This window comes from Micropterus dolomieu, linkage group LG18 (assembly GCF_021292245.1).
Source record: "Micropterus dolomieu isolate WLL.071019.BEF.003 ecotype Adirondacks linkage group LG18, ASM2129224v1, whole genome shotgun sequence".
In the NCBI taxonomy this organism is placed as follows: Eukaryota; Metazoa; Chordata; class Actinopteri; order Centrarchiformes; family Centrarchidae; genus Micropterus; species Micropterus dolomieu.
The window spans coordinates 32,629,756-32,648,691 of record NC_060167.1 but is presented as its reverse complement, the minus strand read 5'-3'; the positions used below and the strand labels follow the sequence as shown (position 1 = coordinate 32,648,691).

At 40.8% G+C, this 18,936-nt stretch overlaps 1 protein-coding gene across 2 annotated transcripts in view; it reads left to right on the top strand.

Annotated features, from left to right (window-relative positions):
* Positions 1 to 9,068, top strand: part of pdzrn3b (PDZ domain containing RING finger 3b) — a 169,916-nt gene extending 160,848 nt beyond the window's left edge. For both annotated transcript variants that reach the window (XM_046076215.1, XM_046076214.1), the window contains 6 exons: positions 3,030 to 3,117; positions 4,932 to 5,030; positions 5,216 to 5,278; positions 5,533 to 5,634; positions 5,877 to 5,993; positions 6,674 to 9,068. In XM_046076215.1, coding sequence (XP_045932171.1) covers positions 3,030 to 3,117; positions 4,932 to 5,030; positions 5,216 to 5,278; positions 5,533 to 5,634; positions 5,877 to 5,993; positions 6,674 to 8,194 — 1,990 coding nt within the window. In that variant the 3' untranslated portion in view covers positions 8,195 to 9,068. The remainder of the gene's footprint in view (positions 1 to 3,029; positions 3,118 to 4,931; positions 5,031 to 5,215; positions 5,279 to 5,532; positions 5,635 to 5,876; positions 5,994 to 6,673) is intronic.
* The last annotated feature ends 9,868 nt before the right edge of the window (positions 9,069 to 18,936 follow it).

Genomic DNA, 18,936 nt, shown 5'->3' with positions numbered 1-18,936 from the left:
TAGGCAGGATTGGTCTAACCACTCGGCCACTCCAACCAAGGCGTTGGTTAATTTAGTAGCAGCTTGTTGAGCTGATGTTGCATGGGTGTACAAAACTGTATCGTCAGCATAGAGTTGTACCTCTACATCATGACAATGCTGAGGTAGGTTATTAATGTATAAGCGAAAGAGTAGTGGGCCTAACACAGATCCCTGAGGCACACCCGTTGTGTAACCCCAGGGAGCTGGAGCACGTGTCATTGATTTTTACACACTGCCTTCTATTGGATAGGTAAGACGAAATCCATGCAAGTGTTTTGGACGAAAGATTGAAGCTAATGAGTCGAGACATGAGGACATTGTGATTAACTGTGTCAAAGGCCTTACTTAAGTCCAGAAACACAGTATAGAACTGCTGTTTCTGTGGAGTGAAGTTTTCTAAATCCAAACTGGACTGAATTTAGGCCAGGGTTGCAACTGTTGTGATCTGTTAGTTGGTTTATGACCACTTTTTCAGCAACTTTGGAAATTACTGGTAACAAGCTAATGGGTCTGTAATTGCTGACTACATGGCGGTCGCCAGCTTTAAAGATAGGAATTACAATCGCATGTTTCCAGTCTATAGGAAATAAACTATGAGTAATTGAGAGGTTTACTAAATGAGCAATGGGGGGGATTAGAGTAGCTGAATGTTTTTTAATAAACATTGTGTCCTGATGAAAAGCATCTTTGCTTTTTGAATTTCTTAGGGAACAAATCACTTTCTTTATTTCCTCTTCACTTACTGCGACTAAGTTAAAACCCTCACTTGGAATACCAAAACTATTACATTGTTCCCCAAGTTTAAAATGGTTTCCTAATTCCTGAACAGAATCAATAAAAAAAGAATTAAAAGCAGAGGCAATTTTTATGTCATCATCTATTATCTTGTTTCGAACTGTGAGCCGGATATCCTCTGTATAATGGTAAGCTCTCCCTATTAAATTATTAATACTTTTCCATATTTGGCTACTATTACCGTTAGCATCCTTCAAAAGTTTTAGAAAATATTGTGACTTGGCCAATCTCAATTCATTAACCACTTTGTTTCTCAAGCCTTTGTAAACCAATATGTCTGTATCTCTTTTAGTCTTGATGGACTTTTTTAAGGCAGCATCTCTACTCTTCATCAGTTTCCATAGTTATACATAGTTATATTCCAAGTTATACTTCAGTATAGGTTTCTTGAGAAACCACAAAACCCCTTTTAATGGCACGCACATAGAACCAAGGATAGCCTTGCAGTCGACCACTACATTTCCTCTTCCACAAAAGAGGCAATTTCCTCCAAGTCTGTGTGATTCTTTCTTCAGAATAGAGACAGTTTCTTGCATAGTCTTTTCAAAGTCCTGATACTTATGATAATTTGGTGCTGATGTGCCAAAAGATTGAGTATCTCGTTATTTGTGAAACCTATACTGAAGTATAACTTCTCAAGAATCTCCACATTCCTCATTTTAACACATGGAGGCGGCAGGCTGCTCTTCTGATATTTCCCCCAACATGTAGCTTAAAAATACAACTTTATTCTCATAATCTCAGAATTTTTTTTACACCTTAATGTGGCCCTAATACTCCGTCGTAGGATATATATGCATTATTTATATATAATTCAAGGAGATACAAATGTATTCTGGAAACACAAGCTGCTTCTATAATAGGCCTTCACTAGTCATTTGCATGGACCAACTTTTTTTTGCATGTTTGCAATTGAGGCCCACTTTGTATGTCAAATGCAAACAAGTCATGGTATAACCTGTGATGCTAACCCTGCATTATTAAATTATTTAATACCTGCTGTCTTACGAGACGTCTATATGCGTGACCCTCTGACACCAACATGTTGTATGAAATCCAGGTAGAAATTTGGAGTGTTTTATTATTTTTTTACCCTGAATGACATTTCCGTCACATGGCTTTTGTTTACAATTTCTGGACCATTTCAGTTTTGCCTTTGTGAACACAAACCAGATCAGTTAGAAAATGTAAACAATGTATCATCCTCACATTGGTTTGATACAGGAAACCCTAACCTTCAAAGTGGAACTGATTGTGATTTTGAGCCTAAATATACCCAATCTACACCCACAAAATCTAGTCTAGTCTGCTCGCCCAGTGCCAGGTGTACTGACTTTTGGTAGAAAATGATTTTGCACGTTTTATATACCACCCAGGTACAGATTAATAGGAACTGGTTGACATGAGACTGACTTTAAAACCCACTGCTTAGTTGCAGTATGGCTGTGGTAACAGAAGGATTATTAAGAATGTTTCCAGAAAATCCACTTTCAAAGGGACTATACAGAAATTCTTCAGGCAGAACTCAGCAATGTTAAAAAGGTCACTTCACTCTCAGACACAATCAGACCTTTCCCTTTAATAGTTCATTAAGAGAGCGACACCTTATCTTCTTCTCCAGACCACACTGTTGTGATCACACGGGATGTGTCGGTGGTTTGAAGGGAAAATGTCCCTGTCACTTTTAGGAGATGACAGCTCCTCCGGGGCACACAGCCGCATTAAAATGATGGTTCAGTTCGTTGGATTTGCATATTTCCAAATTGCATCTTTTGTTTCTCTCTCTCTCTCTCTCTCTCTCTCTCTCTCTCTCTCTCTCTCTCTCTCTCTCTCTCTCTCTCTCTGTGTGAGTGTGTGTTAGGCCCTGGAGCTCAGGGAGTCTGGCCACATTTTACACTCTGTGGCAGCAGCCACAGTTGCCCGTTCATGAATAAATGAGATTTCTTTAATTGATTTCTGAGACAAATTAATAACATGGCGTGTTAATTTGTGATTAGCCTCTGGGTGTAGCTTCAATATATCTGATTCGAGAGTGATTTCTACATTGAGTTCTTATTACTTCCTTTCTACTTCTGATTTAATTTTTCATACTCTAGGGCAAAACTAAATCCAGATTGACAAATGTGTTAGTAATTGACTTTTTTTTATGTGAGTGTGTTTAATTTGCATTCCACTCTTTTCTAGTTTATCTTATACTCTTTGTCTTTTCTCAGGCATCCTCCAGGACATGCATACTTTGACCCCAATGACTTCCTGGAGGGCATACAGCAGGACATAGAGCGTGAGGAGCTGGAATATGAGGTAAACATCAGCTCCCTTGCGTCTTCTCCACTCTCCTTTCAATGAAGATCTACATCAAGACAGCAGTGCATTATTGCTACATAAGCAGACCCAAGGTCGCCTCTGTCTCCAGTCCAATGGCCTTGCTAGCGACCACAAGTCCTGGTACATCACAGTTATTGATGGGGCACTCTCCCTATATACAGACGTTGAGATGTAGGCCAGACAGGAATCGAGCTGCTGGTTTGTTCCAGCAGATGCACAACGGTGACATCATTACTTATTAGTGACAAGGCCTAATAAGTCTTCCTCGGCTCCTACGCAGTGGAGATGAGGCCTGGTGAATAATTAGATGGGACAGATAATAGGTCTGCAGTGATGAATCTGATGATGCAAGCTAACAATGCCTGGATGAGGCCATGATGAGGCCATGATCAAGGCTCTGTTGTGCTCCTTCAGTGACCTCCGCCCGTCCCTGACACCCCCTCCCATTAAACTGCTTGATATTAATAATATCCAGGGAGGAGCTATGAGGCTGAGAGCAGAAAGGTAAAGTTCGGGGCAGCTAATGGCAGATGTGCCGCAGACACACACTGACTAACCCCAGTGTCCGTGTAGAATGACTGTCTGTCTTACGAAGGACAAACGATCCACTGATGTTGTTTGCATCAGGACGTCAGGACATCATGGTTTGTCACTCAGTATGCATTGTAATGTTTCCAATTTGCACAAGAACATATATAATAGAAATAATAGGATGTCCGTTTAGGTGGCTATGAGTGGTAAAGTAATGCAAATTGGTTATATTGTTATATGATTTGTTGGGGGTTTTTTGTGATTGCCCTCTTAGTTTTTCTGTCTAATTCTGTGAAATATTTTGTTCTCAGCAGATGTAACAGTAGTTAATACAATTTGAGAATAAGGTTTATTTGCTTTCTTTCCTGGCGTCTTGTAAAGTAAAGTTGCCAGGCAACCAGACGTGACTCCAGACGTCCGTTGCACCAACCATATCCAGGACCCAGACCCTGGAATTAACCCACTCTTGTAAACTTTGTGTATTTTGGGGAAAATACCTCAATAGTCACGTTAAATCATTTAGAACAAAAACAAAAGGAGTTGCCTGGGCCACGCCTATTGGCATCTCTCAAGGAGTCTGACTTAAAAGTCATCAAACCTATTGAGACAGTTGCTACATTGGCAACAGTCTTTAATAGTCTTTCACAGCAAAGACGTTCCTTAAGTTAAAACGGTCCACACTGATTAAGTAAATCACTAGTTTGTTAGTTGGTTAGTAGTATCTCAGAAACGAGGATTTACAAATAGCTGGTGCAACCAAATCAGAAATATTCCGGCACGCAAGTCTTTGTATGGTGGTGGCGATGGAATTTTCTGAAAAAAAGGAGTCGATGTACTTCTCAAAATGTCAAACAATTTCTTTAAGATAGTCTTTATGATTTTACCACGACACAGTTTTGGGGGCTTAATCCTCACCTCTGCCCTCAAAGAACAGCACTGCTCGTATCTATATCTGTATCTGTGAGATTACAGGTGTTGACAAGTGAAAAACGAGACTCTGCCCGTCTGCTGTCCACTGCGTCATCTCTCATTCTGTCAGGGGGCCTCTAAGAAAGCCAATGGCTTCCACGGTCCAGCTGAAAGATTCATTACAGTGATTGATGAATCACTGTTGCTCCAGGATCCCATTTTGGAGTCAATATATTCAGTCTGTCCAGAAAAACATGACCGATATACAACCATATTCTCCTCAAACTTAAAAAAAAAAAACTGATAATTTTAGATGAATGGAATAATAATTTGTGGATGTGTCTCACCAGGAAGTGGATTTGTACCGAGCCAATATCCAAGACAAGCTTGGTCTGACGATCTGTTACAGGACCGATGACGAGGATGAAGCTGGGATTTACATTAGTGAGGTATGTGGTGCAGGGGAGCTCTCAGTGAGTAAATGCTAACTGCTGGCTGTCAGCAGTGATGATGTTCATTCACTCCAACTCAGAAATGGAAGAAATGTCCCCAAAAATTTGAATATAAACAACAGAAAGTGTGATCTCAGAGTGGTGACCTTAATCTCTTACTCTTTCCTTCCTGTTTTCTTTAGATTGATCCAAACAGCATTGCTGCAAAGGATGGCAGAATTAGAGAAGGGGACAAAATCATTCAGGTAAGATCACTGAAATCTCAGCACATGTCTCTTAATCTAGAGAATCTTAATCTAATGTCTCTTGTCACTATTAATTCTATGTATTTTTCTATGACCTATGTGCTTGCTTGTGAATGAATATATATTGAAAAAGAAATATTTTACCTTTGCTAAGAACTTTAAGAAGTGGTGGTTAGAATTACATTAAAATTTCAAGGGTACGAATAGTTATTTATTTATTTTATTGAATAAGGTATTTGAATCTGTCCCTTCAGATCAATGGTGTTGAGATCCAGAACCGAGAGGATGCTGTTGCGCTGCTGACCAGTGAGGGGAACCAGAATATCTCTCTGCTGGTGGCCAGACCAGAGATCCAGGTAATTAGGAAGTCATTATGGGTGTGAACTCAGTAAAGGTTAATGACAACAAGGCATTTCATGTTAAAACCTCATATCGTCACATTTGGAAGCAAATATGGTGTCCTTCAAAGTGAGTTCTGTGTTCCTCCAAACAAAACCGAGTAGGACTTTCAATAGTAGAGGCTCCATTATTTGAGTAAGACTTAGCAGCTGAATGTTTACGTCTAATGAGGCGTCTCTTTTCCACCGCTGCGACTCAGCTGGATGAGGGCTGGATGGATGATGACAGGAACGACTTCCTGGATGACCTCCACATGGACATGCTGGAGCAGCAGCACCATCAGGCCATGCAGTTCACCGCCAGCATGCTGCAGCAGGTACACACACATGCGCGCACACACACACACACACACAGACACAGTGTGAAGAGGCAGAGTAGCACAATCAATCTGTACTAACACATATGTTCATCTATAGATTATTTTGGCCGAGCCAGTTCTGCTGAGGGAACAGCTGTTCCATTGTTTTTAGTAACTGAGTTTCTCTTTGAATGGAAACCGTCATATGGAAACCACTTCCTCAGTCCCTTTTATAGGTCCATTTTAAATTAAAAGGTTTCATGAGTAGCATTTTATTAATAGTAATAAAAGTAGATAAATGACATCTGTTAAACATTATGTGTGCTTTGTGATATTACATAGTATTGGAATTAACAAAACTACAGAATCCCTACTAAAATAAAAACCTTACACCATTATATACTTAAATATTTCATTTTTTATTTATTTTTTGCTTTATTAATGGGCTTCTGATTTTTAATGCAAAATTGATTCAAGTCAGTTTAAGTTTTACACACTTTCACAAAATCAGCAGGAATCCATTAGCTACAATGATTTGTCACATAAAAAAAACAATTCTATGCCACAGTATCCCGTGTAGTTACACAATATAAATGTTCAGTTATGTTGACTGCAATATTTCTGCTCACAATCAATGCCCTTGCTTTGTCCTTGGGAGCAGCACTATTTCTGAGTCATTCTGTTGTCTGTCTCTACAGAAGAAGCATGAGGAGGACGGAGGCACCACAGACACAGCCACACTTCTGTCCAACCACCACGAGAAGGACAGCGGGGTTGGGCGCACGGATGAGAGTACGCGGAACGACGAGAGCTCGGAGCAGGAGAACCTCGGCGACGACCAGACCACGGCCTCCAACACGCTGGGCAGCTGCAGAAAGCTGACCTACAGCCAGGACACCCTCGGCAGCACCGACCTGCCCTTCAGCAGCGAGTCATTCATCTCTGCAGACTACGCTGACACTGACTTTCTGGGCATCCCGGCAGATGAGTGCGAGCGCTTCAGAGAACTCCTGGAGCTGAAGTGCCAGATGAGGAACAGTGGAGCCCAGAGTCTGTACTACCAGGGTGGTGGGGCAGAAGGTCAGGACCAGGAGGGCGTAGACAAAGAGCTGGAGCTGCTTAACGAGGAGCTGCGCACCATCGAGCTGGAGTGCCTGAATATAGTCCGTGCTCACAAGATGCAGCTCCTGAGGGAGCAGTGCCGCGAGTCCTGGATGCTCCACAACAGTGGCTTCCGCAACTACAATACCAGCATCGATGCACGGCGCCATGAGCTGTCCGACATCACAGAGCTGCCAGAAAAGTCAGACAAAGACAGCTCCAGTGCCTACAACACTGGCGAGAGCTGCCGCAGCACCCCTCTCACGTTGGAGCTGTCCCCAGACAACTCGCTCCGTCGAGGAGCAGAGAATCAGGGTCCGGCTGGGGCGTCCGGCTCCACCAGCTCCATTGGCAGGATGCTCAAACCGCTCCTGTCTCCTGTCCAGGAAGCCTGTGGCCCCAGCCGGAGCAGAGGCTCCACCAAGGATCTAGATGGAACCGTGCAGGCGGAGAGCAAGGAGAGGAAGCTGGGAGAGTCCAGTAAGTCCGGGCGGAGCTTTTCCCAGCCACATTCACCTTACAAGCACGCCCACATCCCCGCCCACGCCCAGCACTACCAGAGCTACATGCAGCTGATCCAGCAGAAATCAGCCGTGGAGTATGCCCAGAGCCAGATGAGTCTGGTCAGCATGTGCCGGGACCCCATCACCTCCAACGACCTGGGGCCGAAGATGGAGTGGAAGGTGAAGATCCGCAGCGACGGCACACGCTACATCACCAAGCGGCCTGTCCGGGACAAGCTGCTGAGGGAGCGTGCCCTGCGCATTCACGAGGAGCGCAGCGGTATGACCACGGATGATGACGCCATAAGTGAGCTGAAGATGGGCCGCTACTGGAGCAAGGAGGAGAGGAAGCAGCATGCCGTTCGCGCCAAAGAGCAGAGGCAGCGTCGCGAGTTCATGAAGCAGAGCCGAGCCGATTGTCTGAAGGAGCAGGCCGGCCCAGAGGACAAAAAGGAGCCCAACATCATCGAACTCAGCCACAAAAAGATGATGAAAAAGAGAAATAAGAAAATATTTGACAACTGGATGACCATCCAGGAACTGCTGACCCACGGTACCAAGTCACCAGATGGCACAAGGGTTTACAACTCGCTCTTGTCTGTGACCACAGTCTAAGTCCTGCTCTGAGTTCAGGTGAGCGGCCAGCTAGAGGAGGACAGCCTGGAGTGTGATGGACTGTACATAGGACACTACCAGTTGGGGTAGAGATTCCTGCCTCGTTCAATGTGGCAACATTTTGTAAATAGGAAATAAAGAAAGCCTTTCCTGGATGAACTTTCTCCACCACGGTGGTGAAGAGATGGTCCTTCAAATGATGGTTGGACTTGACATGAATGGGCTATGAGGATGATTTTGGATTTATTTTTTTTTTAACTTCTTTTAATTACCTTTTCTACCTTTGTGCTTGCTCTTTTGAATAATTTTGGCAAGAAAAACACAATATTTGACTTTTTCAGGTTTTGAAAGTGTGTAAAGACGGTGTGCCATACATAAACAGCCAGCATTTACACTATTTTACATTATTTTGTTCGTACTATAATCCTTTATCAGTATTTTACTGTTATGCATACTTAATGCTTTTATGGAAACAATGCTATTTTCCTGCAAGGTAGAACAAGTAACCCTTTTCAAAAGGACTTTTGTAAATTAAAAAATAAAATTTTTGTAAAAAATCCACTTTTTTAGTTTTAATTTCTCTCTAATGATGCTGATTTCCCAAAGTCAATACCACCAGCAATGTACCATCTCTCACATAATTTAGAGAACATCACACCGTGATATCATTGTGTATGTACGTATCTTTAGAGAAAGATGTCTCTCACGTTGAAATTTAAATGTCTGTGTTTGTTAAAGCACACATCGTAGTCACTTTTGCTTTCTTAGGGTGTCATGTATTGAACGGAGTAACACCTTAACAAATCCTTAGTTAGCCACACAATTTGATGTCTTGTAAAATGAGAGAAATAATAAATTATTGTTTTATATATGATGAGCTGTCAAATGTTGTTGGAATTTGTCATTTGTAAGAGTTGTTGGATCACCAAAACTATAACCACACAAGGGAAAGTGTTTTTTTTACATGGAAACTAGTAAGGCACAGTTGTGTCATCGTCCAAGTGAAACACTGTTTGCAGCCGATAACTTCTTCTGCCTGTCAGGCTCCCTTTACATCCTTACCTGTACAGTTAGTGTAATACAGTAGAAGTGTCCCATGTTTCAAGGTTTGGTTTGTTTTGTTTAGTTTTTAACAATAACACAGTCATTTACAAATACCCTAATTTGTACCATGCAATGTAATTAATTATTACCTTTACACACACGTAAGGACAGATGCTGTCACTTATTCTAGCCACCTTCTCTAAGCTCTGGTAGATGTTTTTGTAGCTTTGCTGGAATGATATCACCAAACTCCATGAACCAATAGCTGCTCTCTTTTTAACTACAAGCTGAGTCTGTACACACCCACACCAGCCTCTAGGTCACACAGGTCTAATCAGGCAAATTAGAAGAAACACCTGTGTGGGCGCGACATGGTTGTGTGGGCCTTTTTAAAATATAATCAGCTTTTAAAAATTGATCTCCTATGTGCAAGTGTGTGCTTACAAAAGCGAACCTGTACTTTCTAAATTATACCCTGAACAACTGTTTCCAATTACCATTATGTATGGATGGCCAGTTCTGTAGTGATGAATACAGAAAGATTGTTTATAATATGAACCACCACACAGCGTTATTCCACACAGTTTTATAGAGCAGTATCAAGTGTGGAGAGTCCCAATAATCCATCAGAGGGGGATCCAGAATCTTTAAGAATATCTCTTAGGTTTGAAAATGAATGGATTCACTTCCAATCCAACTTTAAATCTGTTTCCTTCTGGGGCTTGTTCAACATTACAATTGTGGCGTTTAACACTGGCTAATGAAAGCCCCCCCCGCTCTCTTGTTGAATAAATATTTTAATACAGAATGTAAATTCTTAATGGTATCACAGAATCAGACTCTCTGTTTATGTAAATTTGCCAACTTGCAGTAATGATTTCAGAAGTCCTGAGGCAAAAAGAAGTCTGTTGGTTGTGTCTGTGTTTCATGTCAGAGCCCAAGTAGGGCAACAGCATGTCAGACACCAATGAGCAGAGATCCCAGCTGTCCAGATCTGAAGGCTAACAACAAAAATAGGAACTGTCATGATGACAAGAGAAAACAACAGATATGTATGTGTTGTTTTCTCTTGTCATCATGACAGTCTTTTCCCTTACATGGATTTGGCGGCTGCCCTCTATCATCTTTTGATTGCGCTTCCTCAGCCAAACAAAGTGGTCCATTAGTTCATAACGAATATATGACATAATACAATATGTTGTTTTATGTTGAAACCAAGCTGTGAGTGACGCTGGCATGAGGCACCCTCACATGGCAATATCTTCTTGCTGTGCTAATGGTTTATTTATCTGACTCAAAACTCCTACCATCTGTTAGAGGGACCTTGTACCCTCACTCCCATATGATCCTTCAATTAGCAGCTCAGTGCCTCATTACTGAGGACAAAGGCAACTCAGATTCGCTGCTTCTCTGCTGATACCAAGCACTACCTCTGTCATCTCACCTTTATCAAACACATCTTTTTTTTAATAAGGCAACAATTAGGGGGGGAATGAACATGCATTTATTTTGTTTATTCATATTCCACTGCATTTGCAGATTCAGTATTTTGACTTGTATCGTTTTCAAGTCATGCACTCTAATCATAATGGAATACTTCAGTTAAGGTAACGTTGAGGTTAAAGCTTCACACATCAATATTTTTATATTAACAATGGGTCACTCTGAGATAAACCTTTTATATGCTACTTGGCCAGCAACACACATTTAGCAACTAATTGGTGAAGATATTGAACCATTTTATGAGCTCAAAAGCTAGAAATTTTTCTCAAGAGTTGGAAGAGACCAAAACAGCTAGAAGAAGATTTTAATATTGTTGGGTGGCCATAAATACAACTCCAAATGAATGCTAATGTTGCTCCATGTATGCTGGATGTGTAAACAGGCAGCTTCATAAGGTGATAACATATCAATGTTGTGTTTATGACTGCTACCCCAAGTGGCCAATAAATCCTGCTTTAAATAGTTTGAATCGCAGACATCTCGTTCACTCTACGTGGACAGCAAACTAACCGTATTACAACCTAACCATATTACAAATGACATCTTTGCAATATATGTATACGCAATATGTGATTTTGCACGAATCAAAATTCATATTACTACTACAACTAACGTTACTTGTTCTTCTTCGTATGTATTCAACATAGTGACAAAGCGCGCTCTGTAGCGCCGTTTGTCCTTTTGGGCTACTGCAGAAACATGGTGGCGCAACATGGCGACTTCCATATAAGAGGACCCGCGGTGTGTGTAGATAGAAATGCCTCATTCTAAGGTGATAAAAACATAAAGGCTCATTATGTAAGGTCTTTATACACCACTGAAAACATAGTTAGATCTTATATTACAAATCTGTCAACCGATCCTTCTAAATATTACACACTGAACCTTTAAAGCGGCACTTCAGCAATTTAGTACAAAAACAACAATTATCAAAATTGGAGCAGTAGAAGTTTAGACATATATCCATAATATGTGTCAATCTCCAAAAACCATGAATCCGACTCTTCCTGTCACAGCCTCTTTCATGAGACCCTCTCTGCTTGGTATCGTAAATGCCCACGTCTTTCAAACGCCATGACTGTAATGCTGGTTTAGGAAAATCTGGGATTATTTTATGAACGCAAAGGTACTGTCTTTAGTTTGTGTTAACTGACAGACCTGGTAGTCCATGCATTCATCTCTTTTCTCTATGTTTGACTTTGTATCACTTAAGGGGGATGATTATGATAATGAGAGCAGCCGGGGGTACATGCTCAGCCTCTTCCTCTGTGTCTGGTAGAGTATAATTGATTGCTCCTTCTTAAGCCTGACCGAACCCAAGCCTTGTGATTTATGTCTCGTACCAATCTCTGTACACACTCTTTTAATGGGAGATAACAATGTGGCATGCAAGGCAAACAAAAAGCCTCTACCAATCAATTCTGGGATGCCCCCCCCTACCACCACAGAATGCTGGGAGATTAGTCGATCACGTAGTAGGTTTTACTACCCCCTTGTATTTTTATTATCTTTGGGATGAAAGTGTTCGTCTCCCCACCCGTTTGACAGTCCTGTGTTTGGGCTGGAGAGCAGGACTCATCAGTTTAAATGTCAGCGTGGTGAACAGGCCGACATTCCAGTGTACTCATCCATTAACTGATAAAGAGGCGGCTCCTCTGCTGTCTGCTCGCCTGTTACAATATTCATTGTAACAGTTGACAGTGGAACTCAATTCAGAGAACCAATTGTGGCACGTCTTGGTAAGACCTTGCATGACCTAAACTACGATTAAACAAAAAAAGTTGTTTTTCTTTTACTCAATGCGAAAAACCTCAGAGGCACCTCATCACTTCAGCAAGATCAGCAGGGGTTGAGACTGTGTTAGCATATCTCACATCGTGGATTAAAGAGAACAAGGTGCAGGATAAACAGAAAGAAATGCTGAACTACATATTCACACTCTCCATCATGTCTGAACATCAGTCAGAAAGGTTATCCTTCGATGTGGAGGCACGTCCTTTGAGCGTTTTAGTCTCTGCCTTCTGAATATTTGAAGAGTTCTGTTTGAAAAAAATGTGATTTTCACAATGAAATTTAAAGCTGCAACCCACAAAATATTGCTGAGGTAAACCTGGAGCTCAGCATGTAATATGTGAATATCACAAAATAATGCTTTTTAACTTAAGACAATACATTTCCAGCTCTACTAATTTGAATCATGTACATATGTTCAATAATGATTGGCATATTGTTTTTCTGAAATATAATTAGTGGATGTTTGTGTCTAGAGCAATGATTCTGATCTTGACTTGGGTTTATGGTTTCATAGAAAATGTCATTTTCCCCTTGAATTGAAAGATTTTACAGTTTGCAGGAATGAAAATACAACTACTAAAACATTTTTTATGTATGGTTTACAAATAGGTCCCAATATGACACTATTACACGTTAAAAAGAAAATATATTAAAATAACAAACATCTTTTTCTATGTGAGCTATAGACTGGGACAGCGCAAACCCCATGTACTTAGCACAACTCTGTGAAGAACTATAAATTACACTTATCTGTATCTTGACTGACTTCATCTTTCATGCAGCCTGCAATAACGTCAAACTTGGAAACAATTCAAGCAACAAGCCTTTCATCAGCTACGGATTGTTTTTCAGAAGTATTTTCCATCATTGTATCACTGTTATTTCAATCCAGAACGACATTTTAGCTGTGAATTCATATGTGACAGCCAGGATAGATGAGCAAAGGATATATAGAACAGAATACCGTATATCGCAAACATAAAATGAATAATAAAATCCACAAGCTATTCTGATTTATCACAAGTATGAGATGGAACAACACAGAGCCATTACAATGATTGATGCCAGGACAAGAACACAGGGACATGTTTACCTGCGGGACATCTGGACAACATGCAAGAACCTGACTTATCAGTTGAGATTGTAGTAGATGATCAGAAGAAAGATATTGATCATGTGCTTTGATACTTGAATACCATTCTGTCAAGTCAAATCATGTTTTACTTGTCAAGGGTATAAAAGGGACCGTAAAAAAAAAGGAAAGAACATATGACATGTTTCAACACCAGTGAAAATGCTATATGATTTGTATAATAACCCAATTGAATATTGTTAATATTTGAACAGTAAACAGTTGCCCAGTCAATTCAAACCATTTAGAGTACAAAGATATTTTATATAACAGCACAGAAGGGTGTGGGTTAAGGAAGAGTAGCCTTTCAAATTCTTCAGAATTAGAATCAAAATTATTATCATAATCAGTTTTTGTGACTTGGTGCATAACAATAAACATTAAATATTTAAATATTTAATAGACATGTTATTAAAAAAAAATGTAAGAGAATGATAAAGAATATAGGCAAGAATATTTGCAACATGGCAGGTTGTGCAGTGAATGCAAAATGTTTATATCTGATTTACAAAATAAGAATCAGGTTCATTTGTCATTTTATTTGAAAAATCAATCACAGCTAACTAACCAATCGATTGAGAGCCAAACATCCATTCATGGAGGGCTAGATTTAAAATCACATTAAAAATCAAAGGCACAGACTGATCCAACTTGCGTGACTTTCATCACGGCACCTCATAATATGACCCTGTGAATGGCCCCCACGTGCCTTTATGCACTTCCGACAACATCTGGGCATGCTCCTGATGAGACGGTGGATGGTATCCACACCTGGACCAGAGCATCAGGAAGCTTCTGGAGAGTCTGTGGGGCAACATGGCGGCGTCAGACGCACTGATACACAACATCCCATGCAGAGCTCCTCCTGTAGCTCCTCCCACAAAGGAGCAGAGACCGGTCCTGCTACTGAGATGATGCCCTTGTAACAGCCCATCTCTTGGTATCTTCTCTATGCTGTGAGACACAGCAAATCTTCTTGTGATTGGCATGTATGAATACGCCAACCTGGATGAGCTGGACTGTCTGTAAAACCTGAATGGGCTGCAGGTACAGAGAGAACAAGTGTCTTTGACAGACCACCTGCAAAACCATTCCCTCTTTGGTGGTTGTCTTGCTGTTGCCTCTCCAGTGCACCTGCTGTCACTTTCATTTGCACCAAAACAGTTGACACTGATTCATAATCACTTATGCTTCCTAACTGGACAGAGTGATGTCCCTGAAGTTTAATCGACATGATGTACTGTGATGATTAAGTGTTCTCTTGAATCTCCAGGAAATGTAATGTAATGTAAATGTATTTCTGACATCTCATGAGCAGCTGTGGATCAGGTGGTAAATCAGAATGAGTGACCACTAATCAGAAGGTCTGCATGTCCCATGTCAATATTCCTGGCCAAGATACTGAACCCCAAATTGCTCCTGAAGGCCGTGCCATGTGTGTGTGTGTGTGTGTGTGTGTGTGTGTGTGTGTGAATGATTAGTTTCTGTGTCTGATTTTGCAGTTGACACCAAAGCTTCTGCCATCAGTGTATGAATGAGTGTGAATGGGTGAATGTGACATGTAGTGTAAAGCGTTTTGAGTGGCCAGAAGACTTGAAAAGGTGCTATACAAGTACAGTCCACAGTCCACATCCATAATTTATTGACATGTGATTCACTGAATATGAGGATGTTAAAAGTCATGGCAATCAGACCAGGTATTTAAAGGGGAGGGTGAAGCTGCAGAGGCATGGAATCTAGACACTGGTAGTGGTGAGATGAAAAGATGAAGAAGATGCTGGGGATGTGAATGGGGTGGAGGAGGGCTGCAGCGATTCGTACTGAAATGTCAACTGGCTGCAGAGGAGAGAACAGGGGCGAGTTCAGCGTCGACAAAACGTAGCAAAACGTCTTTTTTGAACACCCTGTTGTGTACGCAAGCGCACTGCATTTTCCTTGCCGTTTTAACACAGTTGTGTTTACAAACTTGTCACAGCTGATTGGGTAACACATGTGACACGCCCACCAAACGTGAGAAAGTTTACCTCGAAGTCTGTTGCGCAACGTACCAAGGAAACTTAAAGTGTGATAGTGACTTCATGATTGGCTGAGCTGATCATGGTGAAACCTGAGAGTTCAATCTAATAACGTTTTACACTTGATACGTTGTGCAACATTGTGCTCTGGGCATTGAGATATGTTTTCTACTGTTTGGTTTTTATGCAACTTTTTACTGCAAGCCAACAAGTAGAAAACGGGTCTGTTTTAGCCCCATTTCCTACGTTACTTTACGCTGTTAATAAGGTTCATTTTTAGAAGGTACTGTAGGTCAGTTCAGTTTATGTGAATTGTTAGCATTAAACAAACGTTGAAATATCCTCTGCTCCCAGCTGTCTTTCAAGTGAACTAAACTCTAAAAGGTGTTGTTTTATGAGACACAGAAAAAACTTTACTTACACCTTCACTAAGACTCTTTTCTGATTCACTTCCATATACAGGCACCATCGGCACACATGTCATTTAATCAGTAACATCATTAACAAACCTGTGATGAATGTTTTGCCAGACATACACGCATTGAGTGGCAGGGTAAGTTTCATCCTCTCTGGTGTTGGCCTGCAGCCACAGATCTCTTCCTTTGCCGTCCTTTGCTCTTTGGATAAAGAAGCAAAGAAACAATTGTTAGCAATTTCTTTTATTGTTTGACGTCCAAAATGCGACGCAGCAGCTTTTAGACATGGTGTCACTAGTTTGTATTATTTATCGCTCACACTTTTACAGTGCTTGTTTTCACCCAGTAGTGTGAGTGGTTGTTCTAACAACAGGAAAGTGACGTATCCCTGCTCTCATCTATGCTAAAATGTTTTGCAAGTTTAATGTTTACCATTTTCATCCTCTTAGTTTGGCACGTTAGCATGCTAATGCATTACTTAGCAGCATTAAACATAATTTTAATAAATTTTGCAGGCACTAATCCCAAATAAAATACTAACAGCAACAAGATCTGCAGTTTTTAAGAACCTCACTGAGAAAGACAGAAAAGACAAATAAGTTGTCAGACTTAAAAGTCAAAGATGAAAACGTGATTTTAAAGTTCAGATTAACTCTGAGCGACCTTCACAGTGGTTTAAAACAAGCGTATGGTGATCTGTAGGCGGGCCTGTGGGCTGCTGATGCTTCTGTCTTTGAGTCATCACTTTGACTATAAGGTCAGCACAGGCAACAAGCCAGCAAGAATCTGGTTAGCTAGAAGACCGAATTCTAGCGGACCATATCCGGTCCGCTAGAATGTGTGTCACATGACCTTCCCCTTAACGAGGCAGGGCCCTGGCAGGAACATCTTTCAAAATGACACCAAAATGACACATAATATCAGAAGTTACAAATTAATCCAGAAACCTATTTTTTCACTCAACAATAAATAAGCACGATACATTTCTGCATGAAATAATATGAAATAGTGAGATTTTTAATGTGGAATTTTGCTTTTTCCAAATTTCCTACTCTACTTAGAAACAATTTTTTCTCATCTTATTATATTTTTACATCAGATGAATGCATAATGCCAGGCAGCTCTTTGAATGCCAAAGACATAAATGTCTCTAACTACGCATTTGACCCTTGCATGGTCTTGTTAGCTTCAAAGGCCCCTTTGCTTGTGTTTTGTTTATGGCCCAGTGGAGCCATAACTCACCGGGGTCCATCCTCCCACAGCTCGTCCCTCTCTACTCCGCTATTCTCACAGTGCAGTTTCCTGGGTCAGATTGCATGAACCTCTATGAATCCCTTCCCGTAGATTTATTGGTTGACAGCTAATTTATCTATTATACACATTCCAGATTATAGGCTTCAGTTAACAGGATGGCGGCAACAGGACAAGCAAGGAGAGGAAGAGCAAAAGAAAGGGAAAGTCATTCTTCTGTCCCACCACATCTCCCACTAGATCCAAAGGTGCAGAGCGTATCAATACTCGTGTTCAAAGAGACTCTTCTGGTGTTTGATAACACCAACATCATTAAGTGTTGAGTACAGCGCTGTCACAACACAGGTGGCCTGCATGTAGAAAAACCAACAACCAATGAGCAGATTGGAATTTACAGATTATACAGAGACAGTGTGATCAAAACCTTTGAGGCTCTGTCAGCATGCGTGTAACTTTTGGATCGCTAGTGCTGGAAAAGTCACAGAAAATACTTAAAGGACCCCTGTCAAATTATAATAATAATTCATTGTTTTTCACTGTCTGAGAATCACCTTTGAGAGACTCCTTAATAAAACCAGGCTACAGGATGTTAAAATTGCATCTTTTAGTAAAGATTCCCATACATTTTATTACTATGGTTCCCAATGGTGCAAATACTACAAGACAGAGAGCACTAACCCCTAGTTCTGCCTTGTGTTTGTAACACTGTAAACTTCGGAACCAACTCTTTTTTTCCCGCTGAAACCAAATAAGAGGATTTACCATCACTTGATGGCCTGCGTAGATGAGATCAGACTGAAACCTTCAGTTTAGAGCAAGACAGCTTGACCGCTACTGGCCAGATTGCTATGAAACACAGTATGAGCCTTCATAGACCCCAGTATGATTCTTAAAAATGCCATGAAACAGGTACTCGAACTTCCTGGCATCTGTCCAGAAAATAAGTGCATCTTCAGTGGTGACCTGCACCATGCTGGTCTTGGGTGTAACTAAAAAGTCACAGAAATATATAACATTAAAATGTAATCAAAATAATGGAATGAAATTTACAAGTCATGCACCCCAGCTGGCAAACTGTCATAGTTTGCTAAGCACATTTATACTTCCAAGGGAATAAAAACAATGAGCTTTAGAGGTGCTGGTAGGTATCTTTTTGAAGTTTTGACAGAGCCAAATTAGCAGATGTTTCCCCCTGGTCTCCATTCATGTAACCCTTGACAAGAAAGCTAATATAATAAATAGATATTTCCCAAATATCAAACACTACTTTAATGATGCCTTGGGCTTTCTGTTGGTACATACTTTACCAGCACTACTAATCTGAATGGCTAAACTGGACAGCATGTTCTTGGTTCCATCTCACAATTTTACATTGTGGGTACAGTGGACATTGCAGCCTATATGGGCTGTTAGCAAGCTTTCAGACTTTTAACATTGTTATGTTATGTAAAATAAAATGCCCCAATTTCATCAGCTTAATTTACTAAGTGGTTCTGCAAAATAGTGCAATCCTTGTGACTTGGAGTGCAGCAACTTGGTCGTTACCAAAGGTATGTTTTGCGGTTGGGTATTTCCACCTTCTAGCCC